This window comes from Terrapene carolina, unplaced genomic scaffold (assembly GCF_002925995.2).
Source record: "Terrapene carolina triunguis isolate 2854851 unplaced genomic scaffold, T_m_triunguis-2.0 Scaffold53, whole genome shotgun sequence".
Lineage (NCBI taxonomy): Eukaryota > Metazoa > Chordata > Testudines > Emydidae > Terrapene > Terrapene triunguis.
In genome coordinates, this window is record NW_020664404.1 from 2,632,072 (window position 1) to 2,654,089 (window position 22,018).

General features: G+C 37.8%; 1 protein-coding gene across 2 annotated transcripts; it reads left to right on the forward strand.

Moving 5' to 3' along the window:
• Positions 1 to 4,048: 4,048 nt before the first annotated feature.
• Positions 4,049 to 19,145, forward strand: TIA1 (TIA1 cytotoxic granule associated RNA binding protein). 2 transcript variants are annotated; one of them, XM_026657671.2, is made up of 12 exons: positions 4,049 to 4,139; positions 4,594 to 4,692; positions 5,215 to 5,269; positions 5,442 to 5,474; positions 6,751 to 6,838; positions 10,758 to 10,833; positions 11,932 to 12,040; positions 12,914 to 13,009; positions 13,107 to 13,191; positions 13,850 to 13,973; positions 14,546 to 14,688; positions 15,937 to 19,145. In XM_026657671.2, exons 1-12 carry the CDS (start codon positions 4,128 to 4,130, stop codon positions 16,058 to 16,060), a joined length of 1,044 nt encoding a protein of 347 aa, XP_026513456.1. In that variant the 5' UTR covers positions 4,049 to 4,127; the 3' UTR covers positions 16,061 to 19,145. The 2 variants fall into 2 exon arrangements, with proteins under 2 accessions (XP_026513456.1, XP_026513457.1); XM_026657672.2 differs by lacking the exon at positions 5,442 to 5,474.
• Positions 19,146 to 22,018: the final 2,873 nt, after the last annotated feature.

Sequence of the window (22,018 nt, forward strand, 5' to 3'; positions counted from 1 at the left end):
AAGTACAAATCCATCTTGAACTTGCTATAAGTTTAGGAAGTTTAATAGGAGGCTGTTACTTTGTTCTTAACTTACATTTTATCATCAAATCATTAATAGAACACAACCTGCATCTTGTGGTGCTCAGATGCAGTGCTGGTGGTCGTTGGTATAAGAACCCAGATTGAGCAGGAAATTTGCCACTTGTATTGCCTGTGTTTTATTTAGTGTATTTTGTGCCTGGCACCATTTTCTGACGCTAAGGTTTGCCACGTTAACTTGTAGTTTGTGGGAAGGTGCTGTCATAGGAATTTTTTTAACTCATTGGAGTAGAGCTTAAATGTAATCTGTATCTTCTGTACACTTTCCAGAATCTGAAATTTTCTGTTGACCTCCCTTGTGGCCTGATTGCCTTCTACTATTGCTGAGGTTGCAAAAATGCCATAAAGGCACCATTCTAAAGAAACTTGGTACTGACACAGTTGAATATTATAAAGAATGTTTTAGGCTGGCCCTGTTAAACACAGAACTAAGATGGATTCCCAGGCTTTTTAGTGTTAATATGTTAGCACTAGCTGCTGTGAAGCAAATTTTATGGAAATCATGACTCCTGTCAAAAAGGGGTTAACAAATCTTACCATTTTTGGTTGTTTTGCATAATCATCTTGATTATGATGTCAAATGGAGTTGTTTAAGACACAAGGAAGACTGAAGTAAATGAACAATTAGCATACAAAATTTCCTTATTAAACACATTAAAACGTGTACAAAAATTAACACTGATAATAGGTTTAGTCGGCTTGTTTAACTAGCATGTGCTGTAGACTGCCCATCTCCCATCTTTTGCTCAAACGTAAAGCAAAGTCAGGTTCTAAAACACAATACTGTATCTATTCCCTCTGTCTAGAAAAGCAAATACTTTGTGTTTCATGCAGTTTGTATCAGGTGCTTGTGGATCAGAATGATGGATCTTATGCTCTATGTTGAACTACACTGCGGTGATTAGGCCTCAGCTGCACTGTAGTGTCCAGTTTTGGGTGCCACATTTCAGGAAAGATATGGACAAATTGGAGAGAGTCCAGAGAAGAGCAACAAAAATGATTAAAGGTCTAGAAAACATGACCTATGAGGGAAGATTGAAAAAATTGGGTTTGTTTAGTCTGGAGAGCAAAGACTGAGGGGGAATATAACAGTTTTTAAGTACATAAGAGGTTGTTACAAGGAGGAGGGAGAAAAGTTGTTCTCTTTAGCCTCTGAGGATAGGACAAGAAGCAAAATGGGCTTAAATTGCAGCAAGGGTGATTTAGGTTGGGCATTAGGATTAACTTCCCTACTGTCAAGGTAGTTAAGCACAATGAATTGGCTGGAAAGGTTGTGGAATCTCCATCGTTGGAGAATATTAAGAGCAGGTTAGACAAACACCTGTCAGGGGTGGTCTAGATCAGTGCTTCTCAAAGCTGGTCCGCCGCTTGTTCAGGGAAAAGCCCCTGGTGGGCCGGGCCGGTTTGTTTACCTGCCGCGTCCGCAGGTTCGGCCGATCGTGGCTCCCACTGGCCGCGGTTCACCGATCCAGGCCAATGGGGGCTGCGGGAAGTGGCGCAGGCCGAGGGATGTGCTAGCCGCGGCTTCCCACAGCCCCCATTGGCCTGGAGCAACGAACCGCGGCCGGTGGGAACCGCGATTGGCCGAACCTGCGGACGCGGCTGGTAAACAAACCGGCCCGGCCCGCCAGGGGCTTTTCCTGAACAAGCGGTGGTCCGGCTTTGAGAAGCACTGGTCTAGATCAATGTTCCTCAAATGTGGCCACTGTGGCTGCCTGCGGCCACAGGCTCCTGGGCGGTAATTGGGGGGATGGGGAGAAGCAGCGGCCCCTCCCCTGGGGCCACTGGCAGAGGTTGGGTCCTGCCCCCCTCTGGAGCAAGAAACGCTGGAGGAGCAGGCAGCCGGTAGAGCTCAGGCTTCTGGCTTCAGCTCTGAGGTGGCAGGCGGCAGGCTCCAGCCATGGGGCGGTGGACTCTGGTCCCCGGCCGCAGGGCTTTGGCCCGGACCCACTGGCCCCCACTGCCTCCTGCAGCCCCCAGCCATCGCCCTGGCCCCCGCTGCCTCACTACCCACCTCACCATCGAGGGCTTAATTTGTCCCCCAGCTTGCTGGGGCTTTGTAAATGTGCTGTGAAAAATATTTGTATGTTAATATCACTTTTCACTGCCTCCTAACCAACTAGCAAGTCTGCTACTGTGAAAAAAGATATTAACAAACATACAAATATCACTTTTCATAGCAGTAGACTTACTAGCTAGCAAGTCTTAAGAAAAAGCAACAAAAAGGCAAAAGAAACAACAACAACAAAAGACAAGAGCGTACAAAGCACCTTATTTTTGTTTCTATTCTGGTTAGGTCCAGTAAAGAATAGAGACAACTGTACATTATTTGTATTATTGAGTTTAAAAATAAAAACAAAAAAAACCCTTTACATAAATAAATTACAATGATTTGGACATTCATATGTGCATATTTATTTGTTGTTCCTAAAGTTAGTTGAGTATTTTAGGAAAAATTGTCAAAGTGACCACCAGCAAGAGTTGGTGGCCGCACTCTGAGGCCACCGAAAAAATTGTTGTGAGAACCCCTGGTCTAGATAATACTTAGTTCTGCCTTGGGTGCACGGGAGTGGACTAGGAGACCTCTCGAGGTCCCTTCCTTCCTATGTTTTTCTGATTCTATATCAAGTATTTAATAGGGTAACTTGTTAAACTGTTATATTAGTAACCATTTTTGGTTCTGCTAATGGAATTTGAGTATGTAGTAAAAGGAGGTTGATTTTATTTAATACATTTGAAATGATTTTAATCATTTTTAAATTCTGATTTGTCTTCCATTATTATCCAGATAGAAATTTGTGGCCTTTAGAAGTAGAACCATCATAGAGCAGTAAGATTCAGTACTAGGTACTTGAGGTTTGCACAGGGATTTAAACCAGCTCCTCTTAAAAGTAATCTGCTGTTCATTTCCTAATAAACATATCACAAACTTAAGTTCCTTTTTGAATTGGGGCCTTAGTCTTTGGTTTGGTTTACACTTAAAAGTTAGGTTGACATAGCTACCGGTAGGTCGTTTGGGTTTGGTCCTCAATAGCTATACCTACCTCTCTCCCCAATGCCCCTTGTGTAGATGCAGCTATGTTGACAGAAGAATGCTTCTGTAGACTTAGCTAAGTTCCTTCAGGGAGGAGGTAGTCTTACACAGATGGGAAAAATCCCTGCCATCAGTGTAGGCTGCCTGCCTGCTGTGGGGTTCTTTCCATAGTATGGATACAGCTTTTTGTCTCTTTCTTACCTCTAAATGGGAATAATACTCCATTTCTCCAACCCTTTGTCTTATTTATTTATAGTGTTGGCTCTATAGGGCAGGGACTTCTGTATTTTTGCTATATGTCTGTACAATACCTGGCATAATGGGGTCTCAGTTGAGGACTAGATACTACCATCATACAGATAATATGTATGGAGATGGCTGTGGCTCTCATCCACGCCAGAGCTGAAGCACGTTGGTGAGGCAGCCCATATTAAAGCTCTAGTCCTGCAAGGAGCTCCTCGTTTGGAGAGTCCTGTGCTCACATGGAGTTCCACTGAAGTCAGCGAAGATGTGCCCAGGCACAAGTCTATGCATATGGACTTGCAACATCTGGGCCTAACTGTGCATTAATCAGCAGATGACTTCTGTCTCCAAAGCTCTCAGTCCAACATTTCTTGCAAGCATTAGGTTTGAATGGGAAAATGTAATCTATGCTATTTAGGTTTTTATACTGTACTCATCACTGTAGTATCTGAACACCTTAATAGTGGAGTATCTCCATAATCTGAAGTTAGAATGTAGTTTGCATGTACATATATTAAAACTGAAAAGCTTTCAGAACAACTGTTGAATTTGCTAACTCGTAAAATATTTTGCTAAATTAAGGGATTGTGCTTGGCTCAGCAAGAAGTTCCTGCTTTCGTTTTTAATAATGCTGAATGGAGTAAATAAAAATTTAGATATTTACATGTTCCTTTTAATCTTACAGATATGTAGGGAACCTATCAAGAGATGTGACTGAGGCACTAATCCTCCAGCTGTTCAGCCAGATTGGACCATGCAAAAACTGCAAAATGATCATGGATGTAAGGGCCTTTTACTTGGATAACTTTTCCCACTCCTTGTAGCATGTCAGTTTAAAGAAATCCTTGTACATTTAACTTTTCATGAGTACAATGAAGAAATTTAAAGAAGGATGCTGAAGAGCTTAACTTGTTGATGCAAACTTCAGTGATGGGTATGATATTGTAAAAGGAATAGAGCATATGATGTAATTGGACTCAAATGTTAGTTGCTAGTTCTTTTGTTATATCAAAAGGGCGGGGGGAGGCACAAAATATGCTAACCAAGATACCTACCACAGCATAGTTTTAAAATATTTTTCTAATATTTGCTAATATTGTGACTGGCTTAAAGCTGTTACAGCAAGCTTTCTCTAAATTGCTAAGACTTTCAGACATAGATATAACTGGGCACCAACTACAATTTGGTTAAAATTTGAGGGGGTGATAATGTTTAATAACGTGCTTTTTTTAACAGACAGCTGGAAATGATCCATACTGTTTTGTGGAGTTTTATGAGCATCGTCACGCAGCTGCAGCATTAGCTGCTATGAATGGACGGAAGATAATGGGTAAGGTAAGCTGTCATGTCTAAAGCGTGAGTTGCGGTGGAAATAACAATATATACAATGATATGGATGAAACATCTTTAAAATAAACAAAACAAACCCCCAAGCAGAACTGAGCCACAAAAGGTAAACACTTTCTCCTGTTTTTTTTATCTTGTAAAGTGAAGAACTTTTAACTTCATTTGAGCTTTACGATTGTGGTGGTAAAAACTGGATAGTGACAGTTCATAGGAGGGTTGGGTACAGAAGTAGGACAGGGAAGAAGTCAAAATGGTTGTAATAAATATTTTAATTCCATTGATCTTGAAGGTGAGGGAGACTAGCAGAGCAATAAAGCAAGATTAGTTATCTTCATTGTAAAATGGCTTAATGTAGCTGGAAATAGAACATTTTACCAAGAAACTTCAGCCACTTAGACTAATGTCTTTAACTACAAACTTGTGTACCTTCTCCCCCTGCAGTATAGAAATTAATAGCTAACAAAATCAGAATATGGTTCCAATATTTACTTTAGCAAATGTTATTTGTAGGAGGTCAAAGTGAACTGGGCAACAACCCCCAGCAGCCAGAAGAAAGATACCAGCAGTAAGTGCCCTTTATGCTTTTGAGTAATTTTTTTATTTGCGCAAATAGTTTTTAAACGTAAGCAATAAGCATCATACAAATGTTTGCAGTAATGTTTTGATCATTATCCTAAGATGATATTAAATGTGTTTGTGTTAATAAACTTAAGAACAAATCTAATCTTTGTCATCAGGTAGTACCGTTGTCAGCACACTGCGTTCACAAGGTAATTGTATCTTCTTAAACATAAAATGAAATCTCTCAAGGGTATTCACTAACCAGCTGAAGCTATTTTGGGGGTTTTTGTTCTGTTTTGTTCTTACGTTTGTGGCAAGATTTCCCTCTCCTTTCCCCATTGCATCAGAATGTGGTCTGTTGTCCACTCTTTTTCATTCTGGTGCTGCTTCTTATAGTCCTTTGACCCCATTAGTCATGACTGCTATTCTAGAATTTCACCCACTATGAGAGCAAGAAAATCAGCTGCCTTCAAGGCTGTTATATGTGCTGCTCCATACAAACTCATTTGGAGTACTTAAATTGCTTCTGAAATTCCCCTTTCATGGCAACCCAATGTGTTGCTTCTGTACTTGGCCAGCCTTAAACTGCTTTTAAGAATTTGCGGTTTAACCAAACTAGTATTGTAGTGGATTTGTAAGTTTCACACCTGCTCTAATATAAGTTAGTCTGTATAGTGTTAACTATTAAAATATACTTTATGAAAAATTGTTTAATCAAAGTGGAAAAAATCCTGAGATGTGGGATCTTTATTTCTCTCCAGTGCTCTTTTTAATGTCTGTGACATAAAGTGAAGGATTACTCTTTTCATCTGTTGCCTTCAGTCTTAGTTCACTTGCACATGGATTCAGTTGTATTGAATACACATGGATTCACATGATGTAATGGCTGGGCAACCAAAACTGTTTGACTTTTGAGAAAACTGTCAAATTCTTTAACATCAAACTATTGCAATGCAAGGTATTTCTTTGTTCTTCACAAAATATGGTTACACCAAACATTTTGTAGCTAGGTTCAATATCCATCCTACTTTTAAAGCAAATTTTATTCTACATTGCTCACAAAACCACTAGATGCTTTAGTTGGTAAAGTTTTGGATAGTTAATGAACTATCTGTAAATGTGTTTAATTTTAACATTACTATTGTAACATTAAGATTTTAAAGTAAGCTTTGGCTTTTAAGTAAACAATTGCAATCTCTGGTAAAATAGTGACTGGTTATGAACATAACTACAAAAACAAAATTTGAGTTAAATACTGTACATCACAGCATTATCCTTAAAATTATTGCTTTTGTTATACTGTCACCAAGTGATGGTTATATTTGAAGCAGTGACAAATGTTACCTTTGATAGGTAAAGGATTTTAGTTTCCCATGTAGCTCTCAGATATATGGAAGTTAATGCAATATAAAGTTGCTATACTGCTTGTGTTTCCAGGAACATTCTTCACACTTGTAAATTATTTTCTCTCTTTTTCCCAATAAGACCATTTCCATGTCTTTGTTGGAGACCTCAGTCCAGAAATTACAACTGAAGATATAAAAGCAGCTTTTGCACCGTTTGGAAGAATATCGTAAGTGATTTCTTAGGGCAAATAAATTAAACGTTACCTTTTACTGGAGGCAAGCTTACAGTAAGTAAAAGTCCAGTCAAGTTGCAGAAGTGACTGCAACGCACACTTTTTGTGTTCATAAAGAGACTTCAGAGTTCTAGTACTTGAGTAATAAGTAGGGATACATAATAAAATTACCCACCAGCAGTCAGTTTTCTTTTTTTAGAAAAATTCACTGTATATGTAGCTTTTTTATACTGTAGAAATCCTTGTGTAACTTGGAGGATGTCATACTGGGTAGTTTCTCTGACATGGGTCTTGTATTTCATTTGCCACTAAATGTAATCATACATGTAATCATTCTTAAAAAAATAGTTTAATATGGATCAAATTCCATGTGCATATTCAGGTCCAGTCAGATTTTGGCTTTTTGATGATAGTCTAGGTATTTAATACAAAAGTTCGGTTAAATAAAATAGTTTGTACTTCTAGTTTAATAATCAGTTTGGTTGTTTAACGCTTGCCTTGTGGTTACATCTAAAGGCCACAACCAGTTTGGGCCTCATTGTACTAGTCACTATACAAACAGTAAATAAGAGTCCCTGGCCCAAAGAGCTGAGTCTGAAAGACAAGATTTAACAGGTGGATAGGGAGAGACAAGTGAGGTGGGGAGATGGGTTAACAAGTAGAACAGTATGTGTAAAGACTTAGCTGATCAGTGGTAGTGATCACAGCTCTCTACCTGCCTACTCATTACTATTTGCTGTATTAACATACAGCTGTAATGCTTATAGTTTGAAAAGCATATAAAAATACATGCTTTGTAGCAGGGCTAAGAGCGGCTTGTTTGTTCCTTCCTCCAATTTAAACTGTTCATTTACCTTTAACTAACTACTTGTACTTGGATTGCTGCTCCTTGATGGTGAGGTACCAAGATAAGTGCTTTGAAGTGTTGTGTAGTGATGCTTTTATTTGAAACAAGTTTTTCTTATGAACTCCAATGTATTGGACTTAAATCCTAATTTCGTTTCTTATGATAGGGTTTTCAAATTTGATCTGCAGGAGATTCTCATTTTAGAAAACACTAATTTATATTTTAGATTTTTTTTTTAATTTTAATCACTGTCTCTCTCTGTAGAGGTAGCAGGTATACTTACTTGCGGAGGAGGTTCAGTGCTTCACATAGCTGAACATCTACTCTCCTGAATGACACATGGCTTCTAAAGTAGGTCTTATCTGTCCTCATCCAGAAGGATTAGTCTGGGAAGGAGGAAGTCGTACACTGAAATGTAGGAGGGATAGTTTTAGGCAGATCCTCTTTCAGAGCTGCAATCATCTTTCCACCCCAAAATACTGGTCTAGCAGTCAACTGCACAAGGCTTTTTTGAGAGCTGGCTTAGTGCTGGTCTACACTGAAAAAGTTACGTACGTTGGCATAACTACATCTCTCAAGGCTGTGAAAAATCCATACCTCTGAAAGATGTAGTTAAGCCAACCTAACCCTCAGTGTAGACAGGATAGGGTACTGCCTCATGAAGAGGTGGATTATCTGCAGCAACAAGAAAACCCCTCTTGACACTGGTTAGTGTCTACACTGAAGTACTGCAGCGGTGCCAGCATAGCTGTGCCAGGCATTGCCTTACTTTGCAGTTTATATACTGATACTCAGAGTGTAAAGAGGGTGGTTAGTTCCAAATATAGGCTATTTAAACTTGCTGCCTTCTTTTTTTTCTTTTCCAGTTCCTCTGAGGGGCGTTTGTGTATAAAATAACTCTTAAAACTGTGTACCGCATGTCTGAAAAACAGGATTACTAGGATCCTATATATCATTCCCTTTGTTCCAAAAGAGATTCTCGTAGTGGTGATTCTCTCTGCAGTGAGAGAGCTGATTATCCAGACTTTGCAGGGCCTAAAGGTGTTTTTTTTTTTTTTTTTTAGTCAGGTTTTAAATAACTTGTGTGTGCGACCCTCTTATCCTTTCTCTTTGGGGTATTCAGTACAGAATCGTAGGGCTAACTATCTGAAAAACCTTTTAGGTCACCTTGGCTCAAGCTGACTTTTTGTGGTGGGTGGGGGGAGGATTTAAGATCCCTCTTTGTTGTAAACTGTTGTCCTAAGGAAGTAAGGGTAAATAGTAATAGAGTGGACCTTGATTTCACACAGTTACTCAATTAAATGTGTGAAGAATACTCCATATTTATAAAACGAAATTAAAAAAAAATATTTTTTTGTATATTTAACTCTTCTTAGTCATTGACTAATTCCTGGAAATGTGATTGAGATTTTTTTTCTGTGAAATAATCAAAGTTGAACCAACGCATGATTAGCACGTAAAAACTTTTGGTAGTTTTATACAACTTAATCTTTAATATAAATACATACATCTTTATTGTGGTCTCCCTTTATGTTTGGTGTATGCATGTTTTCACTTGTTCAAGTCTTATTTTCAAAGTTTTCAGTTGAGGGTAAGTATAGCTTAGTTTTTATTTCCTTTTTAGGCTGTGCAGAGCAAACTGATCTAAGATTACATAAATGACTGTTCTCAGGCAATTTGTAACATATTATTCAAATTTTCTTAATACAGAAAATTGCAAGCAGTTTAACGCTTGCTTTTTCATGAAGGGTTTAAGGTACATTTCATTCTGTAGTGTGTGAAAGTGGTCTTAATTTGAGCCTTTCAGTGATCTACATATTCTCTATAGCCATATGTGTAGAAGAACTAGGTTTTAATACAGAATGCAATTATTTTAAAAGGTTTTAAAACTGGCATCATAAAACTCTCATTATGATTTTTCTGCCAGTCGTGGAATACTGAATATTGTGCATCTAGTTGATCTAAACCATATTTTATAAAGCCTTTACATTACACTGCATGACTTGCTGACTGGTTTTATTTATCTTGTTTTTTTCAAAAGTGCCTGTATTTTTATGGGGTTGGGGAGGGCAGGATAGTGGTGTGTGTGTGTGTGCGTGTACTTCTTGATATTTGGCTAACTGTACACGAATTGCCTGAGAAACACCATTTAATAAAATCAGACTTTCCACAAATGGGGTTTAGCTATTGTAGCTGGGTCTCTCCTTTTTTTTACTCAATCTCAAATAATAGGCCTCTGGTTATTTTGCAGAGTGTCTCTGAAGAATGGACAGAATTGCCATGGCTAACTACAAGCTACAGTTCACAGTGGACAAACGTTGTAGTTTTCTTATTTACTTATATAAATTTTGCCTTTTATATCTTGTAGTTTCCAATCAATCCTGTATGATTGCTGTTTGCGAATGCAGTTTTAAATTCTTTATAATAGTATATAGTTTAAAACGTAAATGTCTTTAGTGTTTTATTTCCTTCGATAATGCAACCATTTCTGAAAATGTCAATTTTTCAAAATTTACAGCTGCCCACAGTCCAAAAAGGGGGTAACGAATTGACCTGAGAAACTTAAAGAATTCAGTTAACAGGCGACGTATGCCTTTTAATTCCTATTTTTTTCATTTTTCTATTTCATATTTTTAATGAGTAGGTAGAATGTGTTGGCAATTAGCAAGCTATAAATTGCATGGTTAAAGAGAGCCATTCAGCTAATGTTAGTCAGCTGTGTGGCTTAAATGAGTCATTTGAATAGCTGCTTTGACCATGCTTAGTGTCTTAACAATATGTTAAAGCATTTTGAACTGGGAACCATCTATTGTAAGATATGTGTTTATTAGAGAAACTATTGATTTGCATGTTTACAAAATTAAGTTTAATTTTGCTACTACATGACAAAACACTAGTAATGTTTTTGTTTAGAAAAGGAGGAATTTGTTTTGAATATGTTGCTGGTGCATTAAACAGTTCACTTTAATAAAGGTGAAACATGAAAATGAGGTCTGTGTGTGACTCACTGTCATTTTATTATGTTTTTTTTTATATGCTAAATTGGCCATTGCTTCTGCTTTTTAGAGATGCACGAGTGGTTAAAGATATGGCAACAGGGAAATCTAAAGGATATGGCTTTGTTTCCTTCTTCAATAAATGGGTAAGTAATGGCATTATAGATAGTATGAGTTCTAAAATCTTGGTAGTTGCTTTAAAGAGAACAGCTGTGTAAAACATGTACATTTTTGGTCCCTTTTATATCTGGTACTGTATCAGTTTCCCCTTCTGTAAATAGGTAAGTAGTAGTATTTCCATCTATCATGTGATATTATAAGGCTTCATTCATGTTTGGAAAGTACTTAGCACTTTCTAAGCATCATCCCTATGTAAGTGCAAAGTATTTATGTACAGAGATGAAAACTAGAATACTCACTCAGACTGATATTTGTATCTGAAAATTTTACTTTTTTTCTTACATTAAATACAAATTACTTCGGACTGAGTTATTTGGCTCTGGCAGAATGGCAGTGTTTTAGTGCTTAAAGGTCTGGTGCACTACTCTCTAAAGCAACTTGTATTTGGAAATACTTTTATAGGATTTGCATTACATCATTAGTCAGTTTTTATAGAGCCTTATTAGTGGTCTGGGGTGGAAGGTATTCAACATAAAGGGAGAAAATGGAGCTAACCAGTTGAGTATTAAACTTAGAATAATCAAACATTCCTACTTACAGCTTCTTTATGGGCAGGGTACTAATAACTTATGGCTCCAAATCTCTCTCTCTCACTCAGAAATAATACACTTTGGAGGGAAGAAAGAGTAGGGCAAGCCGTTATGTGGTCTCAGTATATTTTGAAAATGGGAGATTGGGGGAGTTTAAAAAAACACCACCACATACTTTTCGTGGTGTTAGGCCAGACCAGTTTGAAATATTGGGTCTGAGAGATTTATTCTAAATGCAGATGAGGGAGAGCTAGAGACTCAGCTAAAGGAATGTTCCTACAGCCTTTCAACTTAGTGGAGCAACTGCACAAACATGCTCTACAAGAGTGCATAACTCTTCTTGGGATACATTCAGTTTGGCCTAAAATAACTGCCTTAATCCTGTATTTTAAACATCTTTTTGAAGAACAGATTTTATTTCAATATTTGTTAGAAGTTGGCAATATCTGAGTCTGACAGACCTATGATGATTCGCTTTTAGTATGGTGTTGCTCAAAAAGAATTTGCTGAAAAATATTTTTCCCCTATGGACAGGATGCAGAAAACGCTATTCAGCAGATGGGTGGACAGTGGCTTGGTGGAAGACAAATCAGAACTAACTGGGCAACACGAAAACCTCCAGCTCCAAAGAGTACATATGAATGTAGGTTTTTAGTTTCTGTCCACCTTGCCCCCACCCAAATAAGGAAGAAATGAAACCTCTTATTAGTTCTAAGTATTAGCGCTTCTATCTTGAAAAAATTCAATGCCCTGTAGAATTCAGAAGTAAAGATTTTGCTTGAAGAAATATGATATGTTAAATTATAACTTTACACAAATTTCCTTAAATACTAATATTAACATTTAAAAACCTTTCAGTTACTTTTCAGTACTTATTCAGTCTTGCATTTCAGTCAGCTTGGACAATGAAAGTAGTGTTTTTGATTTAACTTGTTTTAATGCACTGCCAGTGTTTCAGTTTTTGTGGTGAAAATACTGGGTGGGGGAGGAGTGTATTTAGACTTAAACTGATGGAAGAAAATATTTCCATTAAGTGTATTTAAAAGTAGATTTATAAACCTGAATTTTGGGCTTAATTTAAATGACATCCCTCTAAACATTATATTCATCAGTAATCCATCCCATTTATTATTTGGAATTTACATGTCTCCTATTTGAGATCATCATGTATTTTGAATGTAGCTTTCCTTTTGGAATGCACTTTTGTTTCTTTATTTTGTGAAAATGACTCAGTTGGGAAACCTCACTGACGTTTCATGTCCCTTTTAATGCTTGTAGTTCTTTGCTTTACATATCTCTCACTTCCTAAACTACCACTTGGGAGGATTTTATAGCTGTATATTTTGTAAGCTAAGTCTAATGGTAAAATTAAAGATTTACAGGAGAAAATGTATCGGTCTGATTTAGGCATCGCCCAAAAAAGACCTAGGATCCTTGCTCTTTGTAGACTTCTGAAGACAGGAGGAAAGTAAATAATTTGTTTAAATAAAAAACTTAAAAAACATTTTCTTTACAGCAAACACCAAGCAGCTGTCTTATGATGATGTTGTCAATCAGTCGAGCCCAAGCAACTGTACTGTATATTGTGGTGGTGTTACTTCAGGACTAACAGGTATGGCATCTTCTAAATTTTGGGGTTTCCTCATAAAATGTATCTAAAAATCAGAAGTACTTCCTAATTTTGATTGTCTACCTTTTCTACACTGCAGAACAGCTAATGCGCCAGACCTTTTCTCCATTTGGGCAGATAATGGAAATTCGAGTCTTCCCAGATAAAGGGTACTCTTTTATACGGTAGGTTACATTTTGCTCACTTTTAAAAACGTTAACTTTTACCTTTCCCTTGAAAACACGTTAAGCACTGGTGTCAGAATGTTTCTAGTAGGAAACTAGCCTAGACAGACTTAGACTATCCTTCAGTGTCTACAGTTTAAACTATAGTCTCATCTTGTTTGTGTGGTAATGTTGATCTGAGTTAACAAAGATGTACTACTTTTCTTTTTATAACTTCATAGTTGTAAGTATTGGATATGATTCTTGCAGATTCAGAATCATATTTTTAAATGCACTTTCTTACATTATTTTCACAGACAGCGCTGTAGATAATCAAAAATGCAGCTTAACACAATTTCAGATTTTACCTATCATGTATGCTACTTACTTTTTGTAGCTCACTCAAGGTGAGACAGTGAAACTAGATAGGTCAGTTTTGCTTTCTTAATCTTCTGTACTACTACAATGCTGCAGTATTTGGGTTCCCTTGCAAAGACTAGTTTCTCCTGCAAACAATTATTTTTCATGGTTTTTTTTTCTTTTTATAATCAAACTTGGAAACTCTTAAAACTTCTTAAAGTGCAGGCACACTTTTAGGCTGACAGTCTCCTTTTAAGTGTCTTGTCTGTAGGTGTATGGAAGGTGGGTTTATATTGATGTTCCTTTTGTATCTTAACAGGTTCAATTCTCATGAAAGTGCTGCACATGCAATTGTTTCTGTCAATGGAACTACTATAGAAGGGCATGTTGTGAAGTGCTATTGGGGCAAAGAAACACCAGATATGATCAATCCAATCCAGCAGGTCAGAGAACAAACTTACACTAACTTGTAAGATGGTGATTAGTGTGATCTTATTAATGAGATTCTTAACATATTTCTAGCATGGAAATACATATCAGTTTCAGGGTGGTGGGTTGTGGATTTTATGTGCCATGTGACCTCCCAAATTAATTCTTGCTTCCATGATATCTGCCTTTTAAGATACTTGATCAAAATTAAACTGTTTGGAACTTGTGGAAACCTGCTTTGGACAATGATAAAGAGAGAGTGGGAAGAGCTTTAAGTTTCTGTCTGAATTTCAACTTTGCTCTTTCCTGCAGTGCTGTCTGGAAGAGTTATCTGTAATATTAGACTGCTGTACTCCAGAGAATACTCAGCAAAATATGTGTGTGCAGGGGGTGGGGTGATTTTTCATATATATAGCGTTAGAGGGTGTTGCCCAGCTAAATTTTATAATAACTTTCAAAATGAGGTATTAGAATATAAGCTCTTTTAAGTTCTTGATTAAAGGCTAGCTTGATAGGTAGGAGTTTCTACATCAATAGATAAATATGACTGTTATTAGTGTATTCAATATTTCACCTTTCCTTGCAGAATCAAATTGGATATCCACAGGCTTATGGCCAGTGGGGCCAGTGGTATGGAAATGCACAGCAAATTGGTCAGTATATGCCTAATGGTTGGCAAGTCCCTGCATATGGAATGTATGGACAGGCATGGAATCAGCAGGGATTTAAGTGAGTATGCATGCTAACTGATCTGTGTGCTATAAATAAATTGTGAAGAATGATGCTTCATTGGGGGAAATCATCAGTTGAATTTGGGATTCATTGAAGTACAAGGAAGTTGTACCATTGTAAACTGGTGTAAGAAGATCAGGTCCCATATCTATCTGAAAGTACAATAGGAATTTTAGGTTGGCAGAATAATTACCATACTTGAAATATTTTCAGGGTGTAAGGGACTACTACCCTTGCAAAAATGCCAGAACTACCTTTTAGAGTAGGGGATGTATACGGCGGTGTCCTGGTCAAACTAATACTCTCTTTACTAATGGTCATCTTGAACTTCTTGTAAATATAGGGACATTTTGTTCCTTTGTCCTAGCCAAATTCTAACTCTGGTAATTACACTATGCCTACTTACAATTCCTTTGAATTTTAAATTTAAATCAGTATTTAGTTATTTCAAACAGCTGCTATTACTTCCCAGTTGTGGGTGAAGTGATGTCTGTGCATGTGCACTCATGTACCTGAAAATTGATTTCTTACGCAGAATACTTCAGGGTTTAAATGTTGGATCCATTAACCAGTAGTTAAACTCAGATCTACTATAATGACCTAAATCCATTGAACTACCCCTTCTGAGGGGTCTGGTGGCAACAAGCTACTTGAGCTTTACTCTTTCCTCCCCTCTGTTCCCATGCCAGCCCAGATATAACTACAGATGTTTATAAAACAATCTGGCCCTCTTTAAAATTCAGCTACATACAGCAGCAGTGAATTCCTGCATGGATTCTTTGTTTTTTACACTTACTGCCCTTAGTTGTCAACAGTTTTCCTCTTTTGCTTATGCTTATATCTGCACTTCATAAACATTTAAGTAACACCAATCTAACTGACAAGTGTTGTGAGGGATTTTATCTCCACTGAACTTGTCTGTTTTCCCGTCTGTAATGGGCCTGCATTTTTTTCAGAAGTGCTGAGCATCTACAGTTCCAGTTGACTTCAGTGGTGCTTAGCATGTCTTAAAGTAAGGTCCTAAATGACTTGCCGAAAGCCATAACATCAGTGTCAGAGCTGGGGTTACCTTTAGGAATTTTTCTGTTCTAGGCAAGTTTCTGTTGGCCAAAACTTGGAAAGTATCTAATTAGCTTTCAGTGTAGTGTGGCAGTTCTTATCCTCTCCAATCTCTTTATGTAAATTCAGTCTTTTGGAACTATACATTTTCTGTAATCACCTCTCTTCCCCCTCCCTCCACAACAGTCAGACACAGTCTTCTGCCGCATGGATGGGTGCAAATTACGGAGTTCCACCACCTCAGGGGCAGAATGGAAGTGTGTTAACTAATCAAACTGGATATCGCATGGCAGGTTTCGAAACTCAGTGAGAGAAAAGGACTCTGGAACCTAACACCAGTGACTTGAGGCAACAAGGAGTGCTGTAAAGCCTTTGTTTACTTAGATTTATCAAGTCAGTGCAAATGTCCGATACAGTGTATTTATTTAAAGAAATCATTTAAATCATGAAACTATTTGTCATCCACATTGTTTAAAAAAACAAACAAACAGGAAAAACTAGATGCTGGATGTCTGCCAACTTTTGCCTTCTTTTCCTCCTTTTGATGTGTGTTTCTTAAGATCCTTGTTTGAAACACAACAAATGCAGGGATTACTGCCACTGTTAAATTGGGGCAGAAAATTGCACAAAGTCAAACTTTTTTTTTCTTCTGAAGTAGTGTGCAGTTTTAGTTTGCATTCCTAATGGTTTAAAATGTGTTATAAACAGTTGTACAAAAAAGCCAAAACTGTGTGAATTCTGAAGGTTCTTTACAATCTTCAGCCTGTGCACAAATTAGTTTTAAAAATAGCCTATTGTATAAAGTGTCCATCTCTCCACTTTTGTTTATACCAGGGTTTTCAAATATAAATTATTTTACATCATTTTGTATCTAGACATTTTTCAAACAGTTGTCTTTGCCTTATGTCATGAGGAAAATGTGATGCTCAGCATAAAATTGTGTGCACAACTCTCAGATGGATCTAACTGAAGTCACATTGTGTTCTACGTGAGAAGGTGCCTAGAGAAATCTCTGTTGGATTTGTTCTATAGGATTTTTATCTTCAGTGATAAACTTTGATGTGTACTAGGGAATATAAAATCCTGTTACAAATACCACAATGTGACAAATTCCTAAGAACCAGCTTTTTTCTGTCAATCTACATTTACACATATCCATTATCATGTAAAATATTTTAGCAAACTAATATTTTGCACAAAAGTTAGAAAACTTTGTATGTTTCCTTATTTAAAGGTAGGATGCAGAGTCCTTTCACGTGATTTATGCGTAACATTTTTAAGGGTTTTTTTGGTCTTGCATGTGAATATCAAATATACACTTTGGTAGTCTTTGAATACAAAGTCATCCGCTCTTTTTTTAAAGAAACTGTAAAAGACACAAAGTTGTATGTAGAAAACAAATCAGTCTTGCTGTTTACTGATAGTAAATTTTACTCAAATAGAGTAAGTTGACTTGATTTTAACATGTACAATTAGAGCTGTGAAAACTGTAGCATTGTATGTGTAAGCATCAGGCGGGGGGGTATGTGTAATGCTCCAATTTAGCCTGAAGGACCAGCTGGACAAAGCATTTTTAAATGTTCAAAGGCCAAAAAACTTTCTATCCTACCTCCTTGACCAGCCTTCAAAGAGCAAAAACTTCTTCATTGTGTAATGTTATTTATTATCCCTATTAAGCTTTGGCTTCTGGAGTTCGCATATTCCTTTCCCCCCCCCGATCAGTTGCAGTTGGGCAACTCAGAGTATCAAGGGATTAAACTTTTGCTATATTTGACAGTCATGTGACAATGTATTTCAGGGTCTTATATGAAGTAATAACAGAGGATAGTGGGGAGTGGGACAGGAATGAGGTTAGGCTCCCCTTTTCCCCCCAATTAAGGATATAATATTGGACTGTTTAAAATTTTGAACATTTTTATTAGAAAATGGGAGGGGTGGGGAGAGGGGGAAGGCAGGCATAGGGCAAATCTCTTAGGAGATTGTGTTGGCCTATATCTTGTAGCCAACGTTCTGTAAAGTGTGGAGGACCTGAGTGTGTGTGACTCTCTGGAGAACTTTTCTATGCAGCTGTTTTTAAAACTTGGCTTTAAAGATAGGTGAATACAAACCAACTTTTTTACTTGGAAATGTTTTCCTCCTTGTAACTCTTGCAAATAGGACTCGCAACAAAAAAACAGCTTAAAAGTGAAATGTTTCACAAAGTATATCAGTATCTTTTTAACTTCTATGGATTATTCTAGGTTAGGGCTCTATTCTGACTTTAATTATGCAAACATACATTTTTACTTTCTGCTTGACCAGCTGTGCTGTATCATATTTTGCCCAAAGAACATCCATATCTGTGAGTAGGCTCTGGAGTTTAGCTCAATGCTGTATTTGAATACAGATTTTAAAACCAATATATGCATAATGTGTATTTTTACCTCTTTTATTTTGACTGCATGAACAGCATCTGTCTAAATTTAAAAAAATGTATCGTGATTCCTGTCATTAAAATGTACACATTACTGCTTGGTTTAATTAGAAGCAGAGTGGGGGAGGGCTTCCTGTGCTGATTGCTGAGGACTGAAATACCTCTTGAATTATAGGCTCCAAGAGACAAGGACACACCTTTTTTTAACGAAACAAATTGAGAGGTCACATGCAATATGGAAAATCTGATCTGTAGATGGAGAAGATACCTCTTTATTTCTCTGAGGCCTAGAGTTGTGAAGAGTATTGTCAGAATGAGACACCTCTTGAATTCTCCCAATGTACTGGCTCTTTCCTTGCAATGGCCTTGGTGTAAACAGCTCTATAAAAAGCTTGCTAAATGTACATTATGGAAGTTACGCCGTTCTATTTGTTATCAACCAATGTTTAGAACAAACCTACTAAGTGAAATAACTTGACATTCACTCTCACAAGTCTTGCATTGGGAGCCAGAGAGGGCTGTAAGTGATATTTGTATTAGTGTTGTATCCCTTTTGTCCCCACCCACTCCACAAAACACTTAAAGCAATATTGAGGTGACAATCATTTGAACACATTCCTCTGCCCTACCAGTGCTCTCCTTTCTTCCTCACCCTTTTTTTGTTGTTGTTCTGAATATTTGCACTTCTATCAGGCTTTGGTGTTTACAGAAATGACACAGCTGCCTTGATATGTAAGGTATGCGTTATAGAATCCCAAACACACAACAGAAAAGGATAAAATGGCTTATTTCCAAGGTAGCAGCCTGGACTATTTTTGCATTAGCAGCCCACTTCATATTTGTATGAAACATTAAATGTCACTTGAATGAATGTATTTTGATATTTGTGGTTAGGGGTATAAGACTCTTAACTCCACAACTGGTGACTTTTTTTTTTTTTAAAGCTGTTAAGGATGTTAATAAAACTGTGTGAACTTGCATATTCCCAACCTTATCAGTTTTTTTTATTTTGCTTGTCACAGTGGAGGTTCCAGTACTTCAGGGGAAAAGCAGGCACTAAGAGGATGCTTCCTTTATTATAAGCCTTATGTCAGAATGCAGTAGGGATGTATATACTGGCAGTGAGTGGTTTTCCTGTTTCCTCAGAGGGAGATCATACTGGCTCTGAATTTGTTTGTGCTTAAAGGTGTAGCCCGGTTTCTGTGTTGATACATGTAATTTTCGTGATTTCATATTTGTGTTCCCTTTGGCCCAGCATGCCTGACCAGTACTCTTGTTACATGACTCACCAATAGCTATATGCAGCATTTTAGTAATTCAGTACATCCTATGGGATGGAATTAAATTCTACTCTTCAAACAAAATATGTTTATGCAGTGATATTAGTAAAGCATGCTGCCCAATCCTTTAGGAGCGCCATGCCAAAGGTGTGGTGAGCTTGATGTCATTTTCACAACTTGTTAGCTTTTAGTTGGATTGTTCCCTCTTGTGAATCAATTAATGGTTTGTGCATGTGTCTAGGGTAGAGGTCATGGATAAACTAATTTAAGTATTTCTAGCACCCCAAGATGTTTTTTTAGAGTCAGAAGTCTTCAAATAACCAGTTTGTCACTTACCTTCCTCTCCAAGTAACATAAAATCAGCTTATGAGCACTACTTAATAATTTTAATATAGAAAATCTATAATAGAATTTACATTAAAGTAATTAATAGTCTCTGCTTCTGTAGTCACAAAAGATGCAATCTCCTTACCAATGTAAGTGGCATTGGCTGACAATGCTTAGCCTCTAGCATGCCCAAGCTCTAACTGTTGTCAAATACTAGGAGGCTGATCTGGCATTCCTTTTGCAGGCATAATGCCCATTGACAATAAGAATGTGGCCTGTGTTTCACTGTCACCAGACTAGAGTAGACTAGTAAAATAGCTCATCAGCACCGCTGGCTAACAAGGATATATCAGTGGCCCACTATTTTAATATTTGGCAGTTGGGGGAATTAGACGTAGGAATTTTTTCAACCTGAAACTTTTCTAACACCATAAGAACTTAGAGGCTCTTGCTCATGCCCGGGTCCTTTGTAAATCTCAGGGCCATGTTCTGTTACCGACTTAATATAACTTAACTCTCATTCCAGTCCTACACTTGCAGTAGTTTTACCGCTTCCTGTAGGGTATGTAGCTGGATAATTGTTGCTTCATTTATCCACAGGAATTTTTGTGAATGACTTCCTATAACAATATATCTGAGGACCAGACGAAGACAGTGATGCATTGGAGACATACAGGAAAAACCCACGTTCCCACACTGCACCATGGTGTTACTGCTTTAGAAAGGGTCACACTCTTGCCACCTCTCATGACTGTACAAGGAGTCTTGCTTTGTTTTTCTTGAAACCATAGCTCTTGGAATCCTCAGCTTTCATTGGGGGGAAAAAAAATTCTAGCCCTCAGTGTTAGAGAAAAGCTTGACCAAGCTGTACCAGTAAGCTTCAAAGTTAGACATCAAATGAAAGAACACCTTTTATTTTTAAAATTAGTTTTACGCTAATCTCATGATTTTTAGGGGTACCTGACATGATTTTTGGATAGTTGGGGTTGGCAATACTTGTGAATACCTAGGCCCAGATTCATAAAGTTATTTAGGCTCCTTACTTCCAGTGAAATCAATGGAAGTTAGGAGCCATGTAATGTATAATTCACTAACACATAAGTGACAGTGTGCTTTTAATGAGGTTTTTCTCTCACTAAACTCGGGTGCAATCCTGGGCTTGCTGGGGACAGTTACACCTCTGTAAAGTGTGATTTTTAAAGCCCAATGCCACTATAAGTGCCCCTATGACTACCCTTATTCTGTTATAAAAGCACGTGGGGGTGGTCTTTAGTTCATCTGACCTTGAAAGATGATTAAGCTAAATTGCAAAAAGCCACTTATTCTGGAACAACTGTTCATGCATGTTTTATAGCGGTAGATCTAGGTGGTTTATGTTGGTACAGTATCATAAATGGTACAAATTTTCTTGTTTAGACAAGCCTGAATTCACATCTACACCTCTGCACACCCACTGTGACATAATTACTAATTCACACTCAGCTACACTCCCACCCATTAACTCACTGACAAAGTTACATCTATACTTAAACAACTACACGGGTAATGCTCTTAAGGGTGTCAGTATAGATCAGGGGTCAGCAGCCTTTCAGAAGTGGTGTGCCGAGTCTTCATTTATTCACTCTGAATAAAGGTTTTGCATGCCAGTAATACATTTTAATGTTTTTAGGACTCTTTCTATAAGTCTATAATATATAACTAAACTATTGTTGTATGTAAAGTAAATAAGGTTTTTAAAACGTTTAAGAAGCTTCCTTTAAAATTAAATTAAAATACAGAGCCCCCCGGACTGGTGGCCAGGACCCCAGGCAGCGTGAGTGCCACTGAAAATCAGCTCGCGTGCTGCCTTTGGCACACGTGCCATAGGTTGCCTACCCCTGGTATAGATGCTGGTGGGAGGGGTTCTCCTGTTAGTACAAGTAATCCACCTCCCCCAAAGGAGGAATTGTTCCATTGACCTAGCACTGTCTAAGCTGGTGGCATACCTATGTGTCTCGGGGGTGTGGATTTCACCCTGAGAGACATAACTATGCCAGTGAACTTCATATTGTGGACCAGCTATCATTCGCATTAAGTATGGCCATGCTGCATCAGTCCATTGAGCCCAGTATCCTGTCTTCCGACTGTGGCCAGATGCTTCAGGGCCAATGAACAGGACAATTTCGAGTGACCTATCCCTTGTCCAGTCCCAGCCTCTGCTAGGTTTAGGGCAGGGGTTCTCAAACTGGGGGTTGTGAGGTTATGATGT

Bases quoted from the DNA above. Each gene is read 5' to 3' on its own strand.
- TIA1 (XM_026657671.2), top strand. The intron at 4,693-5,214 runs GTAAGCTGTCAT...TGTTATTTGTAG, and splicing joins GACGGAAGATAATGGGTAAG to GAGGTCAAAGTGAACTGGGC. The intron at 6,839-10,757 runs GTAAGTGATTTC...TCTGCTTTTTAG, and splicing joins GCACCGTTTGGAAGAATATC to AGATGCACGAGTGGTTAAAG.